Here is a 12116-nt window from a genome sequence, read left to right as displayed (position 1 = left end):
CCCCCCCCCCCCCGCCACCTGCCACAAATAGCCAGTTGTCTTAGCGCTGTTTTTTATATAACCCACGTTTGGTTATAATGGCTTAGCTTAGAAGTAAGAGAGCTATGGAGCAGTATAAATATATGTGCCATTGTGTGCTTCCCTCTGGGGAAGCAGCGTGCACAGTTGAATCCATGTGATGGTGACTTGGATGGGAGATGAAGAAACTGTCACGATTGAGGCGCCAGAGGAGTAGTGTGAGGTGTGAGCCAGGGAGATGGAAGATTTGCAGAGTCCTATGCCTATCACCCAGTATTCGAAACGTTATCTTGTGGATGCAACAGTAAATGTATTTTGTGTTTATTTTAGAGGGAAGAAGTTGGCTCAGTGGGTAGAAGTTACAAGGAGGGAGATATCAACTCAGCAAAAGGAATAACTTTCTAACTAAATACTGGAACAATCTAACAAGGAACTGACTATCTTGCAGAGTAGTGAGTTATAGGAAGTGTGTCTGCAGACCTTGAGCAGTCATTTATTAGGGAAGTTCCTGATTCCTTATCTCCTGGGTGGGAGATTGCATTGATTACTGAGCTGTTCCTATGTGTCTGTCAGCCACTGTGCTTAGTGCCCCATCTACACTCGCCCATGTTCATAAAAGCCTGGTGAGGGAGGTCTGCTAACCACTGAGACCCCAGGAGGTTTGGGGACTTCGCCCATGCTGCGACGATGGCTGGTGGTGGAGCCAGGCTCCGTCCTGTCCACAGCACCTGTCATCTCATTTCTAAGTGCCCCCCAAAAGCATTTGGATTCTCATTTTCTTTTAAGAGTAAGTTTAAAAGAAAACTGCCTCAAGCGACTCTTTTTTGGTGTGTGTGTGTGTGTGTGTGTGTGTGTATGTGTGTATATGCATGCATCCAGATAACATTTGTATTCATTACTCTTGTGTATGGTTAAAGCCATTACAAGAGTTTGTGAGCACGCAGTGCCCTGGGGCCAGTTTTGTTATATATTCCTTAAGGAATTAAAATTGGGTTTCTCTAAGTGTATTTACTTAATTGAGGCATTCCCTCAATTAAAGTGGTAAGTCTTTCTCATTTTGTTTTCTTTTTTACCTACCTAAGTCCTGCCTTTTGTGGTTTTCCTACTTTTGTATAAACACTGTCCCCCTTTCTCTTTTACGTCAACAAAAGTGCCCTCTCTTCCCTTTTCAGCCACTGCTGTAACCTGTAGAGGTGTGACACTGACCATCTTTATAGCTGGACAGAATTTAACCTGCAGAGCTATGACTTACTGCCCGTTCGTGCCCCAAGAGCCGTGGTTTTCCGGAGGTGATTTGAGCAGTGGAGTCGCTGCCATTTATTACTAGGTCTACAGACTCTCCTCTGCGTCCCTTTGGGTTTAACATTGCTGGGAAAGACTGAGAAGTTGCTGGTGAGGTGTTTGGCTTTCTGAGCAGAGGCATCAAACCTTGGGCCAGCAGAGGGCTGGGAAGTAAGTGCCGTGGGTCTTGATGGATGGCTCCATGGCGTGGTCACTGATGCCCTCCTCCCTCTCCTGACTGCTGCCGTGGCCCCCTCACCCCGGCTCTTGCCTTCAGAGCATAGGTGTGCTGTGGCCTCACTCCTGTGCGTCTCCTCTAGTCTTATCACCGTGAGCGTGCCTAGCTCACAGCGACCTGCAGCGTGGTGCAGCTGCTCACAGGCAGCAGGAGCGTGCACATCTCTGCCTCGCCCGTTGCCAGCAGTGCCCTGCACTTCGTCTAGAGAAGATGTGCTCATTTGCTAAGAACAGCTCTCCTGGGGGCGGCGGTCGGGAGTCGTTTCTCTCGAGTAGCTGGCCTCCCCTCTCCCGTGGAAGTGCTGCTGCCCCCTCACCCCCCGTGCTCCCACCGAAAGTCCTGTCACCTGTAAAGTGTCTTTAGCTCTGGGTGGATGTGTTCATTTACTTGTCTTCTCCTTACCTGCATGCCCCTGAGGGGTGAGGCCCTTGTCACCCTGTGTAAGCCAGGGCCTCGCTCAGAGTATGTTGTAGTAAAGCACTTTTAATGGTCTAGGTTGGGGAAGAAGAGAATAAACGTTGCATCGTTAGGAAATAATGCATAAATGTGTCGCTGCCAAAAGTGGAGAAGGAGTTCTTCATTTTGGGTTTTTTCTTTCTCTAGGGATATACCAGTTCTGGGAAGTGAACCTTAGGCAGTGCTCAGATCCACACCTTAACCTAGTGGTATTGAGTCCTGTTCATTGGAAGCTGGTTCTGAAATGTTTCCTTCATTCATTCAGCAAACATATATTTAGCGTTTACTGTGTGACAGGCTGGGAATATAGTGCTGAACAAGCCGAATGAGGTCCCTGCTCTACTGGAGTTTGCAGTGCAGTTGGAGAGCTATGAGTTAAATAAGTATGTAACAAATCTAATACTACTACACTGTCAGGTAGAGGAGTCGCCTCTGTTCTTTGGTTGTTTTCTGGGCTCTTTGTGTTATGGAGGTGGATTTCTGAATAGTCCTACAGACAGCTTCTAAATTTCCAAAGTTTAGTCTTTGTGTTATGCAAAAAAATCAGTTTTCCAGTATGAAACTGGGGGTACGAGGACAGATGTGACCCTGTTATCAGCTACTTGCAGCCTTCACTCCCAAATCCTGGAATGTGTGGTCTGTGTTCACTGCTTCACACTGCTTCCCCAGAGTTCCCTGGTGGCCTCGTGGTTAGGATTCAGCGCTTTCACCGCCGTAGCCCAGGTTCAACCCCTGGTCAGGGAACTAAGATCCGGCGTGCCCCCCCCCCCCCAAAAAACAACAACAACAACAACAACAACAAAAAACAACCACTGCTTCCTTTCCCCCAGCATCTATCAGTCCATCCATTCACCAGATGGTCTGTGAGGGCCGGGAGCTGTCCTACGTAGTGTGCATTCACTGTGGGTATAAGGTAAAGTCTTGCCTTTTAAATAGAACTCATATTTAAGGGAATATAAAATAATATGTGAAAACAAAGATTTTGGGTAGTCGTAAGTGCTCTGAAGGAAATCACTCTCAGGTGATTTAATATGACTTCTGTCCCTATCGCTCTCCTGAACAGGCTTTCCTAATGATCACTGTTTGTGGCCTTAAAAAAAATAATTATGGGGTTTAAAAACAGACATGAAACTAGAGAGGATAGTAAAAAGAACTATTGCTTCGTATTAGCCATCATCACCATTTTGCTGACATTGTTTTATGTGCTCCTTTCCCCTTTCCTTTACCTTCTCACTGTAGTATTTTAAAACCAGTCCCAGACACCATATGATTTCGTGCTGGTGGCCTCTTGGCTAGTCTGACCCAGTAGGCATGCTCAGCCCTCACCCTCCTGGAGTCTTTTTTTTTTTTTAATATGTTTTTAAAAATTAATTAATCTATGGCTGCCTTGGGTCTTCGTTGCTGCGCGCGGGCTTTCTCTAGTTGCAGCGAGCGGGGGCTCCTCTTCGTTGCAGCGTGGGGGCTTCTCATTGCGGTGGCTTCTCTTGTTGTGGAGCATGGGCTCTAGGTGCGTGGGCTTCAGTAGTTGTGGCACGCAGGCTCAGTAGTTGTGGCGCACAGGCTTAGTTGCTCTGCGGCACATGGGATCCTCCCGGACCAGGGCTCAAACCTGTGTCCCCTGTATTGGCAGGCGGATTCTTAACCACTGCGCCACCAGGGAAGCCCCCTCCTGGAGTCTTTACTGCACTGGTCATCCTGCTGTGTCACTCTTGTGTCACCAGGCTTCAGTCAGGTGTGGTTCTCTTGCTGCTCTTATTGTTCCCGTGCTCCTTTGCTGATTTTTCCTTCTCCAGCTGTGACCCCTTCTCAAGGCTTTGTCTGGTAAGTATGTGACCGAGAATTTACTGTCCCTTCTGCATTTCATTAAGGAAAAAAAAGCTTGCAAACATTCAGAGAAGATTTTGTTCACGGAGGCTGTATGTTTTATTTATTTTAAAATTTTATTTATTTCATTTTTGGCTGCATTGGGTCTTTGTTGCTGCATGTGGGCTTTTCTCCTGTTGCGGCGAGCGGGGTCTACTCTTTGTTGTGGTGCGCGGGCTTCTCATTGCGGTGGCTTCTCTTGTTGCGGAGCACGGGCTCTAGGTGCGCGGGCTTCAGTAGCTGTGGCACATGGGCTAAGTTGTTTGGCGGCATGTGGGATCTTCCCAGACCGGGGCTCGAACCCATGTCCCCTGAATTAGCAGGCGGATTCCTAACCACTGTATCACCAGGGAAGCCCTGCTGTGTGTTTTAGAAATGCCATTTGGATGTTTTGCTGCTTTTCATTTTTGGCATTAATTTCAGTTACTGTCATTTCTTCCGTAAAATAAAAAAAAATTCAGACATAAGCCAGAAAAGTAATTAATTTGGTCTGCAAAGGACAAACAGAAAGAGTACAGAATGTAGTATTTCCAGGTAATAAATCACAATACACATATTTATTATTCACCTATCAAACTGTTAATTCAAAAGTCTTCACGCATGTATTTCATTAAAGGTGTAACATAAATTAAGCCTCTAATGAGATGTCTATCTTTTTTTTCTTTTTCCATCCTAGAATGTATGACAGCATGTCCACAATGGTGTACATAAAGGAAGACAAGTTGGAGAAGCTTACACAGGATGAAATTATTTCTAAGACAAAGCAAGTAATTCAGGGCCTGGAGGCTCTGAAGAATGAGCACAATTCCATTTTACAAAGTTTACTGGAGACACTGAAGTGTTTGAAGAAAGATGACGAAAGTAATCTGGTGGAAGAGAAATCAAACATGATCCGAAAGTCACTGGAAATGTTGGAGCTTGGCCTGAGCGAGGCACAGGTACAAGTCTCAGATATGAACGTGAAGTTGACAGTCTGGAAAAGGGGAGACTTTGTTTGACATACGAAGTTTAACTAAACTAGAGGGCAGATACTTACAGAATAATAGAAATTAGCTTATATGTGCGTTATGTATGTCATACAAATGATGATTTGGGCATGTCTACATTTTAAAAAGAGCGAAAATAGAGGTAACTCTGTGTCAGTTAGGATTTGATTTGGCTGCATATATCAAAAAACAAAAACAGTGGCTTAAATATCATAGTCATATGTAAAAGCGCATACTGAGGTGGGCTGTCCCAGATGGGTACTATAGCTGTATGGGTGTCAGGGGTACCCAGGACCCTGCCACCTGCTGCACTACACCCCAGTCAGCCTATCTCGTGGGCTAAGACAGAGTCCCAGCTGCAGCCACGTGACCCCACCCTAGGCCTGCAAAGGGGCAGGAAGGGTGTGCCTCCTCCCTTTACCTCCTTGAAGTGTGCGTGCACTCTGCTTACACCTCATTGGCCAGAACTTGGTTCCGTGGGCACACCTAGTTGTGAGGGACACTGGGGATGTTGTCTTGCCCCTTAGAGTTCCAGGTTCGTAAGCCTGAGGAAGAAGGGTGAATGTTGGCCAACAGCTCATAGTCTGTAGCACCCCAAGGCAAGATTGTCTTCTGCACTTGACCAAACCTTTGTTTCTATCCTGCTAGACAGACAGATAAAAAAACTGGAGACATTTAGGTGTGCCCCTCCCCCCCCGCCATAACTTGCAGCTTTGCCAACATATTTTAGGTAAAATTAAATACACTAAAAATTGGCTTCTTTCTTAGCTTTCGTCTTGTATAGCGAATGAATGAGGCGGAAGTGGGGCTGCTGGGTTACCAGTTCCTGCTTTCACAGAGGAAATCATTCTGTACCAAAGTGACGGCCATACCCTGATTTTAGAATTCTTCATCCTAAGCATGTTACAGATTCTAATTGTAGGACTTTGGTTATTGTGAATCTCTTATTTTGCAAGTTGTGTTGAAAAGCGATATGGGGTGAACCTCCTTTTTTAGTTTGGCAGATATTGGGGTTAAAAGAAGGAGGAGGAAAGAGCCCCACCTTCTAGGGTGTCAGGTTTTAGGCCTACGAGGATAATAAAGAGGGAGGGGCAGGTGCATGGTCTGCAGAGAGGACAGACCGAAGCCGGCTTTCCTCCCCAACTCTTCCAGCCCTTATCCTCCCAGGCAGGCTGGTCCCTGAGACCCATCAGCGCACCCCAAGCAGAGCCCAGTAGGGACCTCCGCTTATGAGTGCATCAGGGCGTCCTGACTCTTGGTGCTGGCCACACCGCAGAGCCTTCGTGCCTTCCCCTGCAGTGGCGAAGAAGTCTTGTCTGTGCGCCCCGCCCTAGCTCCACGACCAGCCCCTCACAGAGTGGCCTGTACTCGGAACACGTGTGCAGCTGTGTGCACGTGCTCTCACCCGTGGCAAAGGGTCTCTGAGAAATTCTGTTGGCGCCATCTAGATAAAAAGTGAAGAAGCACAGCTTCATCAGTACACTAGCTGCCTGTCCATTGCTAGTCCATTCGAGATATTTTCTAAACAGAAAAAAGAAATGCATTTTTCATAGATGTTCTGAGCATGTGATATTCTTGATCATGCCCTGAATGTAGCCTGTGACTAAAGAAAGGGTGGAAATAGAAGTCAATGGCAAATTATACTTGTATGTACTTTGGAGCACGTGTCTGCAGGTGTCAGCTAGAGCTACAACCCCAGGACGCTTGCGGAGACGGGAGGTGGCGTTTGTTGGGCTGAGTACTGCAGTGCTGTCAGCGTTTCTGTCTGTCTAGGTTATGATGGCTCTGTCAAATCACCTGAATGCCGTCGAGTCGGAGAAGCAGAAGCTGCGCGCACAGGTTCGTCGTCTGTGCCAGGAGAATCAGTGGCTGAGGGATGAATTGGCCAACACGCAGCAGAAATTGCAGAAGAGTGAGCAGTCTGTGGCTCAACTGGAGGAAGAAAAGAAGCATCTGGAATTCATGAATCAGCTAAAAAAATACGATGATGACATTTCTCCATCAGTAAGTGGTTCTGTAGGAATGCAGTATTGACAGTTACCACGTTATCGTCGGTAGATTGTTTCAGTAAAGCCGGCAGTGTTTTCCTGTTCCCTCCAGCGATTGTGTTTAAACAAGACCATGGATTAAGGGTCTTGGGACTGAGTCCCTGGGCAAGTCATATAAGTTCTCTCTGGAGTAGTTTCTTTGTATGTGTTTTCTTTGAACGATGGTCAGTTCAAAAAATACTTTGTAAATATAAAATAAATGCAAAGAGGTGCCATTGCCTTCAACGAGGTCTGTTGCAGCTTGAGATCTCCTGAGCATCCTCACCCTTTGCGGTCTGGCTTCCATGCACATCCCGCTGCTGGAATGCTTTTCCTTTAACAGTGCCCTGATCCAGTCGCCTGAATCCAGACTCGGGACTACCTCTGTAGTTTGTGGTGGATCCTCACTTTCTCTTTGCAGCCCTCTGCCCTGCTCCCAGGACCCCACTGGTTCTCCTGCGCCCTCGCTCATGCCTCCTTGGCCTCCTGCGGTTCCTGGATGTTAGGGTTCCCCAAGGATCGTGGTCTTTTCCTTCTCCTGTTGGCTCTCTCTGGATGTTCATCCCAATCTCGATTACCGTTTTTCGTTTACTGTTTATTTCTGATTCAGTTAACTTTTTTTTTAAAGTAACCTTCTTTATTTTGGAAAAATTTTAGATTCACAGAAAAGTCAGAGGTGGGGCCTCTGGGAGGTAGTGTGGGTTAGTTGTGGTCATAAGGATGGGGCCACCATGACGACATTAGTTACACAAAGAGCAAGAGACCCTAGGTCTCTTGACGTGATACTGTAAAGAGAATTCCCACATGCCCTTCACCCAGGTTCCCCTAGTGTTAACATCTTGTATCACCGCATAATGTGTCTGAGTTAACTTGGGGTGCTGACTGTCTCCAGAGTACCGTAGGCTACATGGCTTAAACAATAGACCATTTCTCCTGGTTCTGGAAGCTGCAAGTCTGAGATCAGGGTGACAGCTTGGTCGGTTTCTTGGTGAGGGCCTTCTTCCTGGTGTGTCTTCGTGTGGCCTCCTTGGTGCATTTGTGCAAAGAGAGAGAGAGAGAGAGAGAGACCTAGGGTCTCTTGCTCTTTGTGTAACTAATGTTGTCATGGTGGCCCTATCCTCATGACTGCGTCTAATCCACACTACCTCCCAGAGGCCCCACCTCCAGACACCATCACACTGACCATTAGGGCTTCAACATAGGAATTTGGGGGTGGGGAGGACAGATATTCAGTCCCTAGCAGTATGTTTGTTAAAAGTAAGAAATTAACGTTGCTACGTCACTATTAACGAAACTACAGCCTTTATTTGGATTTCACCAGTCCTTCCATTAGTGTCCCTTTTCTGCTCTAGAATCCAGTCCTGGATTTCACATGGTATTTTGAGGTAATGTTTTTTTAATGCCTACATAGTTCTAGGCATGTTCGCTACATAATCTGTATACCATTGAGTTCCACATTTGTGTCTCCAGTCTGAGCCCTCATCCTAAGACTGTAGGAATGGTTTTGTGTATTGTACCAGCAGACCTACACTTGCCCTGTGTCTTAGCTTGGGCTACCATAACCAGATACCATAGACTAGGTGGCTTAAAGAGCAGATCATTTACTTTCTCATAGATCTGGAGGCTGGAAGTCAGATATCAGGGTGCAAGCATGGCTAGTTTCTGGTGAGGACCCTTTTCCCAGCTTGCAGATAGCTGTTTTCTTACTATGTTTGCACATGGCAGGGTGTGGGTGTAGGGAGAGGGAGAGCTAGCTCTCTGATGTCTCTTCTTATTACTAGGGTACTAATCTCATCGTGAGGGCCTCACCCTTGTGATTTTATCTAACCTAATTTCCTCCAAATACCATCACACTGGGGGTTAGGGCTTCAACATGATTTTGGGTACAATTAGTCCATAGCACCCTGTTTTATGAGGCATACTGTATTTCTCCCTTGCATCTCTAGGTCAGGAGCAACTGAATGTTTTGATTTAAAAGACATAACTTCTGTAGGTTGCTGTGGGAATAAGAATAGAGAAGTTGATTCACCTGGAAAACTGGATAACATTGAGCAGGGGAAAGCTAGTCTCATAGAATCAGAGACATTTAAAACTTTTTATTTGGAAAACATGTCTAGCTTGGAGAAGAGATATAATGAGCTAACCCTGCCTCCCCTTTCAGGGGGTTTGCATGATAATTTTTCTGCCCCGTTCCTCCTACCGCTGCTGGTGCATTTCCTTAGCATGAGGAGTTCTCCTGTGGGACCCAGGGCCAGGGTCAGATTCAGGAGATTGAACACAGTCTCAGTGCTTCCTCTGTCCTCTGCAGCCCAGATTCCATTTTTGCTGATTATCTCAGCAGAGTCCTCGATGACGTTTTTCCAGGATCCAGGATCCAGTTCAGGACCACACGTTGGACATAGTGGTCCCGTCCCTTTAGTCATATTTCATCTGGAACAGGTCCTTTCACAGAAAGAAGAAAGCCTGTCTTTGTCTTTCATGACATTGGTATTCTTGAAGAATACAGGCCAGTTACTTCATAGATTGTTCCTCAGTGTGGGTTTGTCTGGTGTTTCCTCATGAGTGTGTTTGGATTGTGTGTCCCAGATGGGAATGTTATAAAAGTGACATGTGCCTCTCAGGTCCCTTCCAGAGGCAGATGGTGTCCGTCTGCGCCAGGGCGATGCTGAGTTCTCCCCTGGTCAAGCTGCTGTCTGTTCTCTCCAGCATGTGCTCACTCTTTTTACCTGAGGGCTCATCTGTGGGGGACACGAGTCATAGGCTGTCACACTGCTCTTAGGGGTCCTGCGGTGGAGATGCTGGGTGGGGAGGGGAGTGTCCAGCCTGCCAGTTCTGTGGTGTTCAGAGATGTGCCATTTTAATCATTTGGTTTCCAAAAAAAATTTATTTCAAGTAAGGGCTTCCCTGCTCTTTGAACTTCTGTAGGACACGGGTGACGACTAAGGCACACAGCTGCCATCGTGATCTGTTCTGCCACTCCTGCCCGGACAAGTACTTTGAGTTCAGTCTAGCAGGCTTCTTATTACTCTTTACTAAACTGATGGATAGACCAAATTGTGGCTAGTCCTATGTTTGATCTGGAAAACAAACCATCTTTTCTATTTTCAGTTTAAATTAAATTTGTATCAGAGATTTCCAGTGCAGGATTTATAGTATTTGTAAGACTAATATTGTCCTGGGTTGGCTTTATAGGAGGACAAAGACACTGATTCCACCAAAGAACCTCTGGATGACCTCTTCCCAAATGACGATGACGACCCTGGTCAAGGAAGTAAGTTGGGAGTGGTGGTTAAATGGCAGCATGCAGATGGAGGTGGCGGGTCCTCTTGGGGTGTAATTGCTGTCATTAGCAGGAGGTGGCGTGCCTGCAGCCTGCCTCACAGGAGCCCTTGCACACTCAGGCTGCCTCGTGGCTCCCCAGAGAATTGTGAGTCGTTTTCTCGCTGGGATAGAGTAACGTGTTGAGCCAGCCCTCGTAAACGGGGGCATGCACCAGCAGTTCCGACGCGATCTGTGGATTCTCACAGAGTGAAAGGGCAAAGGAGTTTCCCTGGGGTCAAGAGCAGTCTCACCACACTGTTGGGGCGCGCGCGGCACCCCCGACAAGTTGCTGGTGTTGCATCGCCTGCGCGGGGAACGCTGGACAGGTTTGGTACAGTGGGGACCACGTGCTGACCTGGACCAGAGCCAGAGCAGGGAGTGCTAATCAGCTGGTGTCATCGGGTGATTTTCTCTATCGCCTGAAGTGAGCCCTTCTCTGTGTAGTGCAGCAGCAGCAGAGCAGTGCAGCGGCGGCCGCCCAGCAGGGTGGCTACGAGATCCCCGCGCGGCTGCGCACCCTGCACAACCTGGTCATCCAGTACGCCTCGCAGGGGCGCTACGAGGTCGCCGTGCCCCTCTGCAAGCAGGCCCTGGAGGACCTGGAGAAGACCTCTGGCCATGACCACCCTGACGTGGCCACCATGCTGAACATCTTGGCCTTGGTGTACAGGCTAGTAGTCCTCATTTTATTCTCTTAATTTTACCTAGAGACAACGTTTTTAATGAGCTTGTCCTAAAAATACATTTGTGTAAACTGTTATGAGCTACTTTTCCAGCCTTATCATCCATTTGTCTTCAGGCAGCCAGGGGTTAAGTTCAAACATTTAGCAAGCTCTCTGGCAAGAGTATGACCCTGAAGAATGGACGCCGTCCGGGACTAGCCCACAGCACCCTTCGCTCTGGCCAAGCTAAGCTCTCTTGATTTTTTTCCCCACAATACTTGGTATACCAGGCTCCTTCTGCCCACCCTGCCTGCCCGTATCCCCTGCCTTTCTGAGGCCTTGTCAGCTCTCTCTCCTTTCTGAATCCAGGGCTCCATGTGCCCCTTCCCAAGTTGTGCCCCATAACCCTGTCCCTGCCTCTCTCGCAGCACTTGCCCTGTACTTGGCCTCCGGGTGATTTGAATTTTGTCATCTCTTCTCCCGGGATCCTGGCTCCTTGAAGTTGAGGACCAGGTTGTCTTCTTGTCTCCACCTTGAGTCACTTGAACATGTTTGCTAACTCAGAAGCCTTCGGTGAACTTCCTGAATGGAATTAAATAGTTTGCCTAGGCACTGACTGGGCAGTGGTACGTGGGCGCCCTTTGTCTGCTTCTGTCTTTTAGCCGAACTGACCTGAAATCGAGCAGGTCGGGGTGTTACTCACATGCAGGACTGGTTTGCTGTGGCCACTCCAGTGTGGTGGGTTTCAGGGAACTGCTCCATTTTTCTTCATTGGTTTGGTTGTTTCAGTTTAGCCAACAGTTTTGATCCAGATGTATGTAAGACTTTGGGCTGGTTCCTGTGAGACCCTAAAGATGAATACATAATACCTGTTCTCAAGGAGAAACCAGAACGTGGAATTTGAAGTCAGGAGAGTTCAGTTTGTATCTCTGCTAAGTGGCCCCTAGACAGAGGATGTTGTCCAGAGCCCTTAGCTTTTCTGAGCCTCTGAAGGGTTGCAGGGGATGTGAGACATGGTGTTACCTGGCACTGTGAAATAGTCAAACAGCATCATCTAAACCTGTTTCTAAAGGAACTGAGAACCTTGTTTAGAGAATAGGCTGGCTATGTTCGTATGTAATTATAGAAGCAGGGAGACTGTTGTTAATAAAATAACACAGAAGTGGGAATTCCCTGGCGGTCCAGGAGTTAGGACTCTGTGCTTTCACTGCTGGGGCCCGGGTTCAATCCGTGGTTGGGGAACTATGATCCCATAAGTCGCTTG

General features: G+C 47.5%; 1 protein-coding gene across 3 annotated transcripts in view; it reads left to right on the top strand.

Moving 5' to 3' along the window:
- The first annotated feature begins 4533 nt into the window (after window positions 1-4533).
- The window catches only part of KLC1 (kinesin light chain 1), a 29749-nt gene continuing 22166 nt past the window's right edge, over window positions 4534-12116 (top strand). For all 3 annotated transcript variants that reach the window (XM_007455597.1, XM_007455595.1, XM_007455596.1), the window contains exons 1-4: window positions 4534-4794; window positions 6616-6846; window positions 10062-10140; window positions 10635-10860. In XM_007455597.1, coding sequence (XP_007455659.1) covers window positions 4534-4794; window positions 6616-6846; window positions 10062-10140; window positions 10635-10860 — 797 coding nt within the window. The remainder of the gene's footprint in view (window positions 4795-6615; window positions 6847-10061; window positions 10141-10634; window positions 10861-12116) is intronic.

Source organism: Lipotes vexillifer, unplaced genomic scaffold (genome assembly GCF_000442215.2).
Source record: "Lipotes vexillifer unplaced genomic scaffold, Lipotes_vexillifer_v1.1 scaffold584, whole genome shotgun sequence".
Lineage (NCBI taxonomy): Eukaryota > Metazoa > Chordata > Mammalia > Artiodactyla > Lipotidae > Lipotes > Lipotes vexillifer.
This window is presented reverse-complemented; position numbering and strand designations above follow the sequence as displayed.